The sequence below is a fragment of the Pteronotus mesoamericanus genome, unplaced genomic scaffold, assembly GCF_021234165.1.
Source record: "Pteronotus mesoamericanus isolate MK-2021 breed Mesoamerican mustached bat unplaced genomic scaffold, CSHL_Meso_final scaffold_99, whole genome shotgun sequence".
NCBI classification, from domain to species: domain Eukaryota; kingdom Metazoa; phylum Chordata; class Mammalia; order Chiroptera; family Mormoopidae; genus Pteronotus; species Pteronotus mesoamericanus.
In genome coordinates this window covers 5077814-5086676 of record NW_026555330.1, presented here as the reverse complement: position 1 = coordinate 5086676, position 8863 = coordinate 5077814, and the positions used below count along the sequence as shown (strand labels likewise).

The window sequence follows — 8863 nt, the reverse complement described above, 5'->3', positions numbered from 1 at the left end:
CTTCAGTTGGTAGAAAGCCAGTTTCTACTAAAGAGAAACATGAAATCTCATTTCTGGCTTGCTAACCTATTGCAATTTGTCCTGTAATAGAGGAAAGAGCCTAACCTGAAAAAGTCAAAGATTCCAATCAAGATGGCAGCATAGGCAGACAGGGCTTACCTCTTCACACAACCACGTCAAAATTACAACTAAAATATAGAACAACCATTGCTCAGAAGCATCAGCAATCAAGGTGAATGGAAGTCTGAAAACTGAAATCAAGTTGAATGGAAGTCTGACAACTATGGAATTGAAGAAACCACATCCATTGAGACTGGTAGGAGGGGCGAGGATGCAGAACGGGCCAGCCCCACACCCACGGGGATAAAAATTCAGGAGGGATGTCTCGGGAGCAAGGAGTCACAGACCCATACCAGGCCCCCCAGCCCAGGGTTCCAATGCCAGGAAGATAAGTCCCCACAACTTCTGGCTGTGAAAACCAATGGGGATTGAATTGGCAGAGGAGGCTGCTAGAGCCCTAAGCAGTTCCTCTTGGGGAACCCACATACCTACTCAAACTTACTCCTTCTGAGCTCCAGCACCAGGGTGGCAACTTGAAGGGTACCAGTGATATGCAGGGAGAGACTTATGTGTCTGGCATCGGGACAAGCAGAGGCCACTTGTCCCTTTGCTGAGCCCACCCACCCCCCAGAACTGATAGGCTGGTGCCATATGCGAGACTCCATCAACCTGGCTAACACTGTGTAAGGAAAATGGAGTCGGTCAGGCTCCTTCACCTGGATGTCCAGGCAAACATAACTTAGCAGTGTTCACATAACCTTGAGTAGGGACCCGCAGGCATACAATGAAGCTGTTACATAACCTAAGGTCAGTATTGGCCCCAGGCCGGCTTTGTGCACATTTAATATATAAGGGAGTCGGCACTTCGGTGGCACGACTCGCAGCTTGCAGCAGGCGTGTATCACCCCACCCCAGAATAAAGGCATGTGAGACATCCTGAGGGCTCCACAAATTCTCTTCCACCTGCCTGAGTCCCGTGTGACCCTTTCTGGCCTCCAACGCTTGCAGGACACCCTGTGTGACCCACCTTGGAGATCCCCACGGGCTCTGCCCCACCCAACTTACAGGCCCACCCAAGCTGCTTTTCCATAAGAATGGCTGATCTTGGCTCCTAAATCCTATCAAACAAGTAACAGCTGGCTTCAGTGAGCCCTAGTAGCAGCCAGATTAGTCAAAGCTTGGCTTCACCTGAGAATCTTCAAGCCCAGCACAAGTAGCAGCCATCTCAGACTGCATTATAGCTCTGCAATGTGGCCCTGGGAAAAACACAGGTGAGGACTGTACTTGGCCTGCACCACCCGGGAAACCCAAGGACCAATGCACCCAGTGGGCAGCTACAGACCACGTCAGAGCACCACCACCCTGCCCCTGCACAGCTGATCCTCCATAGAGGGAGGAGGTTGGTGGTCAGTGGTCACAGCCAGTCCTTGGCAGCTGACAGGCCTGGGTAAATCCCTCCCATTGATCCCCCAACAGCAACCAAGGCTCAGCTACAAGAGGAGGGTGTACTCAGCCCACACATGGACAGCACACCTTGAGTACTCAGCTTGAGTGAGAGGGGAGGCTATGCCACCAGACCCTACAGGACACCTACTACATTAGGCCACACTACCAAGACACGGAGTCAAAGCAGCTCTACCTAATACAGAGAAACAAACACAGGGAGGCTGCCAAAATGAGGAGACAAAGAAACATGGCCCAAATGAAAGAACAGATCAAAACTCCAGAAAAAGAACTAAAATGGAGATAAGCAGTCCATGAGATGCAGAGTTCAAAACACTGGTTATAAGGATGTTCAAGGAACTTAGTGAGGAGGTCAGCAGCATAAAAAAGACCCTTTCAAAAACAAACTGTACACTAATTGAAATAAAGAACAATTTACAGGGAAACAACAGTAGAGTGGATGAAGCTGGGAATCAAACCAATGATTTGGAACATAAGGAATCAAAAAACCACCACACAGAGCAACAAGAAGAAAAAAGAATCCAAAAAAAGAGGATAGTATAAGCAGCCTCTATGACAACTTTAAGGGGTCCAGCATTTGCATCATAGGGGTGCCAGAAGGAGAAGAGAAAGAGCAAGAAATTGGAAATTTATCTGAAAAAATAGTGAAAGAAAACTTCCCTTATTTGGTGACGGAAATAGACATACAAATCCAGGAAGTGCCGAGAATCCCAATTATGATGAATGCAAAGAGGCCCAATGCAAGACACATTATGAAAAGGTTGAAGGTTAAAGATAGAGACTCTTAAAAGCAAGAGAAAAGAAGTTAGTTAGCAGAAGGTTGCCAGATGGGAGGGGGCAGGGAAAGAAAGGGTGAAGAGGTGAGGGGAGTACGAAGTACAAATAGGTAGTTAAAGAATAGCCATGGGCATGTAAAGTACAGTACAGGAAATGGAGAAACCAAAGAACCTATACACGTGACCCATGGACATGAACAATGATGGGGCAACTGCCTGAGGAAGTAGGGAGCACTGGGTGGAGGTGGGCAAAGGGGGACAAATCAAGACAACTGTAATAGCATAATCAATAAAATATAATTCAAAAAAGAAAAGTCAAAATATTTAGCAGCACTGTCTTTATTTTTACACATTTAGGGGAGCCAGGTAGCTGGCTGGCTGAAGGGAGGGGATGTGGTTAGGTCTGTAAATTTAGCCGAAGATATTAACACCTCTTTAAAAGAGAACAATGTTTTCCTTGCTGGGGGGAGATAGGTAATCTGATTTGGGGGCTTTTGGATGGAGCCTCTACTTGATTGTTGCTTACTAATCTATGAGACTAGTAAAAACTATTATGAGATACACAGGCCATAGAAGCAATATGCTTTGTTTCTAATTACCTCCAATCACTTGTGGTAGAGCCGGGGGAATGTATACCCTCTCTGGACAACTGAGGACAACATAGTCACAGAGTATGTACAAACCCTCTCAGACTAAATTCTGAGAAAAAGTGTTATCTTGTCTAAATTGTGTTTGCCAGGAATGATCAGGATTGCAAGAGTTTAATCAACTCAAGGCAGAATCTTCATTAAGCCTTAGAGGAGGGGTCTGCAAACTTAAATGGCCAGAAGGTAAGTATTTTAAGCTTTAAGGAGCCATAGGGTATCTGCCGTAACTACTCAACTCTGCATAGCAGTCCTAAAACGGTCAGATCACATGTAAACAAGTGAGTATAGCTGCATTCCAATAAAATTTTATTTACAAAAAAAAAAAGGCAGCAGGCTGATTGGCCTGTGGGGCTACAACTTGCCAACCCCTGCCCTAAAGTGATGATCTCAAACGCTATCTGGGCAGCAGAATCACCTGTGGAACTGGTTAAAAAGGTAGGATCCTGGGCCCCAGCCCACCCCTAGAGGATCAGAATCTCTAGGGATGGAACCTGGACATCAGCAGTTTACAAGGTCCACAAGTGACATGCAAGCCACACTTTGAAAATCACTGCGGTATGTGTGACAGCCCTTCTGTCCTAGATGTGGGCCAGCACTTCCTGCATCCTGTGGCAGTGGGAAGGCAGTTGTTTTGTCTTTCTTTGACCTTTCTAATAGAAGAGCACATGAACGAACTGCTATTTTTTACTTCCAACCTTGAAAATGCATATAATGATTCTGCTTAGGTGAAATTCACATGAAATTTAGGTTATGAATTTAAAAGAACATCTTCAACTTAACAAGTAACAAGATTTGCCAACTAAAAATCTCCCTGAAATCTTTTTGACTACAAAATTAGCAGACAAGATTCTTACCAAAGACAGGGCTAAATCCGAAGGAATAGTTTACTGTGTGCTCCCTTTTCCTCAGAAAAACTCCAGCAAAGGCCTGCCCTGTGTTGCCTGGGATTCCACTACTAACAAGTCATTGCTTTGTGTCTGGAGGTCTTTGCTTCAACAGAACCTCATTACAACTCACATGAAAACAGAAAGTATAAAATCTCTGTGGACCTCTGGAAGCTGCTCCCAACTTTATCAACAGAAAAATGAACTACACAGCCAAGTTCAGAAAGTGGTTTTTAATTTGCTTGTTTGCCTGTTTTAATGGCCAGAAATCTATCACCTGATCAAAGAGAAAGAGATGTTCAGGCTGGGAAGCAGTTCCGCCTCTTCTTCAGCAGTCCAGATTTTCCTAGGAAGGACAAGGAATATCCAACAGTCAAAGGGGCGGTCATCAGGAACTTCCTAAGGAAACCAGGGATCATCTGCAGGTACCTGCAGGGAATGCGGCTCTTACTAGGGCTTCCGCTAAACTGGCAATGAAGGGGCGCGCCCTATGAGAGCAGAGGTTCCGGTCATGACTAAGGCATGGGCGTAGAACGCCTGCTGTAGTTATCTCCACAGCAGATGACACTAATTGTTTTTTTTGTTAGATAACAAATACTGAGATGATTCTGAACTGCCTCAATACGCACCCAAAGGCATTAGGCAAAGAAGATCGAGAAATTTACCAGGCAAATTCACCTTTACAAGGTGAAGCCAGGCTGAGACTAGAACTCAACCACAAATACACTTTACAGATGTGTAGGGATTGGAGTTTGCTTTATATAATTAGCAGTCAATATGTTAGGCAGCATGACTCTGGAGTCCAATGTCCACAGGCTGAGCTTCTGAGTGCTCTCTCTTTTTAGCAAGCCATCCTGGCATTTTCAGCAAAAGAGGGAGGCCTGTTTTTCTGCTTGGTTTCCAACTTACATGAAGAATTGTAGGTTGGAGTCCCAGGTATTAGTCCTAGGCATTGGCAGCAAATGCCTAGCCAAGCCAGGGGTCCCAACATACTTACCCAACCTCCCTGGCCCTGGATGAACTCCCGGATGGCACCATTCCCATTGATCATATTTGTTACGGGCATCATCACCTGTCTTGCCATTGTAGGAGCCATGCGGACCACACATTCAAGGAGTTTCACTGACACTGCCAAAAAGGCTCTCTCATAAGCCAAGGTAGAATCCTGAGCACACCAGGCCTTGCTGAGAGAGTTTACTGTGTCCTGAAGGACAGCTCCTACCTGGGGAGAGAGACACAGGACAGAATCAGTGGAATGTCACTAAAGAGTGCAAGAGGCTGCAGGCACAGGAACCCAGGAAAGCAGGTGCTCCCCAGAGAGTGACCAACGTGCCACTGGTTGTAGCTAGGTCATCGTAGGGAGTAAATGGATAGGCTTTTCTCATTTTATATTGTATTTATTGTAATGGCCATTAGAACAACCGGAAGTAGACCCATGATTTCAGGTGGTATTGCTTAAGATGAATCAAATGATTGAAAGAGAAACAAAATGATTTGAAAGAAAATTATGAAGTACATGATGGTACAACTGATCAAACTGTGAAGGTATTGCTTGAATGACTGAAGTCCAGGAAACTCTAAAGTAAAAAAAAAAAAAAAAAAAAAAAAAGGTATGCTTTTTCTTTGTCCTTCCCAAAATATTTGGTCCAAAAGCCATTATGTAGGGCGAAGCAAGATCTTACTGCAGCATAGTGTAGGGGCGCCCACGGCAGTCAAAGCGGGGTGCCAGAGCCCAAACAAGCTGTGAAGGGCATCCACGTGAGGGTACCTAGATCTTGGTACCCAGATATGGTTTCCTATTGAAAGAAACCAGGCCTCCCTGGAGAATGGCTCATTCCCAAATAGGAATTGGAAATTCCTATTTAGACATTGATCCCTTAATAGAAATTAAGGAAGTACTCAGAGAATGACAGGGACATGCCAAAAAGGCACAGTCCATACTGAAAGGATTCCCACTGGCCAAAGCTGGGGCAATGTGAGCATCGAATACATAATGAGAGTAACAAATTATAACCTATTGAATAAAGTAGAAACTCCTGAGTCTGTGATGATAAAATAAATGAATAGATTGAAATTTTGATGAGATATGGGATATTTACAAGGTTTCAAAGTCCCTCCCTACTAAATACTTAATTACAAAGGTGAGAAGAGTAACTTTGGAGTGGAGACGGCTGCCACAGGTAACGGGACAAACCGAAACGGGTGCCGCTTGATGGAACGAGAATGACACAGCAGCACCTCTGATTTTCCTACCAAAGGTACATATCCCAAATCTACTTAAGAGAAAATATCAAACACACCCAAGTGAAGGGCCATTCTACAAAATAACTGAACCATATAATCTTCAAGCATCAAAGGCATGAAAGTCAATGAAAGACTAAAGAATTTTTCCAGATTAAAGGAGACGAAAAGGACAGAACTTACTGCAATATCTGACTCTGGCCTGCATCTTTTTGCTGTAAATGACATCATTGGAAAAATGATGGCAAAATGTGATGGGGTCTTAGGATGAGATGAAAATGTATCCTTGATCATTGATTTCCTGGTTTTGATGTTTAAATGGTGGTTATATAAGTGAACGTCCTTGCTTCAAGGAAATATAAAAATATTAAGGGGATGATGAAATATCACATTTGCTACTTACTATCAAATGATTCGAGTGGGAAAATCTTTGTACAACATATGCAACTTTTCTGTGAGTCTGAGGGTATTTCAAAAAAATATTTTTAATTAAAAAAGTGAAAAGTAGATTCAGCTCTCAGCTATCTATGAAAGTACCTGTGCACGCAATCAGGTGTAATAAAGCTAGTTCTGCCCGAGTATCCAGTAGGCACACCACCCAAGCTGTATTCGGCAGAAAGAATAAAGCATAATTGTTCTGGGATCAGTCTGGGTTCATATCCTAACTTCAATACTTATTATGTAGGGATGTAAAGCAGAGCATAGAAAATACAGTCAATAACATTATAATAACTATGTACAGTGCCAGATGGGTATTGGAAATACCGGGGGGTGGGGAGGTGAGAGGGAACATTTTGGAAAGTATATCATTGTCTAACCACTATGCTGTACACCCAAAACTATTACAAAATAATACTTTATATAAACTGTAACGGAAAAATACGTTTTTTAAAAAATAAAAGAAAAAATACTTACTATGTAACCTAATTACTTATTTCCTGAGTTCTCAGTTTCCTTTTCTGCTTAAATGTATATCAAGTCAGAAAATACTTATTGAGAGCCTATTCTGTATTAGGCACGGTTCTAGACTGTGTAACTACAGCAGTGAGCACAATGGGTTAGATGTTTGTTCTCACAGTGTTATATGTAGATGGGGAGAGGTTGTGCTATGGATAATAGTTTCTATAGTACTTCATAAAGTGGTGTAGGGATTAAATCAGATAGTAACTGTCAAGCATTTAGAGTATCCCCTGGCACATGGTAAGTGAAAAATTCATATTAACTACTTTTATTGATATTAATGAGTAACATCTTCTAGAACATTGTCTGTGGTCCTTATATCCAATACAAGTGCTGTTGCTAGTAACCAACATTCTGTTGAAGGCCCAGATGTGCCCTAGTGGGCTCCTGTACCTGGCTCCTCATTGCATCAAACTTGTCAACTGCCTATCCTTCCTGTATATAATGTCACTGCTGAACTCTGGGGTTGGGGGGGGGGGCGGGAAGATGCCCATGTTCAGAAGAATAAGTATTAAAACAAGTATTAAAAGAATGAAGTACAGTAGATATGCTCTGTGCCACCAAGCACAGTGTGGACAAAAAACAAATAGAAGCAATGTGAACATTGTCCAGCCCACGCCAAAAGCTTTCCACCTCAATACCACTTAGGTCTTGCTTAAATCCTAAAGAACTGGCAATTGGAGAATCCCTACTGTATCTCCTTAAATAAATATAAGTCCCCAAATCTTTCACAGAACATTTCTGGTCACACTCCTATAAGAGTAGTAAGAAAAGGGCATCTGAAATGTTTAGAAATAAAAAGCAGTAAATAGGAAGTAGCAGAAATCTGACCTGTCCCTGAGTGGTTTCTGCAATGATGTTCCTGGCAGAAGCTTCCAGTTCTCCATTGAACTGGTCACCCAACATCCGAAGACGACCAGCAATGATGGCCACATCAAAAGAGCAAGGCTCTCCTAAAACAGTGGGGACACAGTCACATTTGTCACAAAGTTTGAAGGGAAGACAGTCCCAGGAACCTAGGCATCGGAGAAAGTTCTCTAGACGCATAAACAATTTTGGTGCCACTCCCACCCGAGAACACCTTCAATGTTCGATAAACGCCAACAATCAGAAAGTCTCCCTTCACTGGGAATCTCTTTCCCTCCCATAAAGACTCCAGGTGTTGCTGAAAGCTTGGAGTTTTCCTTTCGAAACTTAAATGGAAATAAGAGAACATACTCAGACCCTCCTATCAACCTGCAGTCGCCACCTCGGCCAGGGGCCTTACCTGAGTCCACTTCATCTACACAACATAGGTTCCGGTCAGCAGTCTGCGAAGGCAAGCCTAAGAAGTCTGTGAGAAGAAAGTCCACAATGCATTCTGTTTGCTCCTCAAAAGTCTGGGGAATCTTTGTTTTAGGCATTTGCTGCCAAGCTTTGCTTGTCCACCAAACAAGCAACTTTTTGCTCAGCAGGAAGTCAGAAACACTATAAACCAGGAAATATGTCAATTCTCCTAACGGGACATAAAATCCTAGAGCCTTTCCAAGCACTCTTCTTAAAAAATAGCTGCTCAGATATGCAGGACTGCTCTGAAGAGCATACCAACACAGAAGTGAGAAATTTTCTGAAACCGTTTGGTTCTTTGTCTCAAAAACCACACCCGAGCCAGTATCTAAGATTAATGAATAACTTTTATAGCTAGGTTGTCTATTTAAAACTGAAATAGAGTTGAGGAAGAACCTCTTGGGTAATTTTATTATGAAATACTTCTTGTATGGGTCAACTTGTGGTATAATTTAAAGAAGGAAATGTTTGAGGTCTAATAACAGCATTCAATTCCTGATGATCA

At 43.1% G+C, this 8863-nt stretch overlaps 1 protein-coding gene across 1 annotated transcript; it reads right to left on the bottom strand.

Moving 5' to 3' along the window:
- Nucleotides 1-4085: 4085 nt before the first annotated feature.
- Nucleotides 4086-8606, bottom strand: BCL2L15 (BCL2 like 15). Its single transcript, XM_054564780.1, has 4 exons — nt 8300-8606; nt 7864-7985; nt 4829-5053; nt 4086-4177 (listed from the first exon to the last, which is right to left on the bottom strand). Exons 1-4 carry the CDS (start codon nt 8433-8435, stop codon nt 4160-4162), a joined length of 501 nt encoding a protein of 166 aa, XP_054420755.1. The 5' UTR covers nt 8436-8606; the 3' UTR covers nt 4086-4159.
- Nucleotides 8607-8863: the final 257 nt, after the last annotated feature.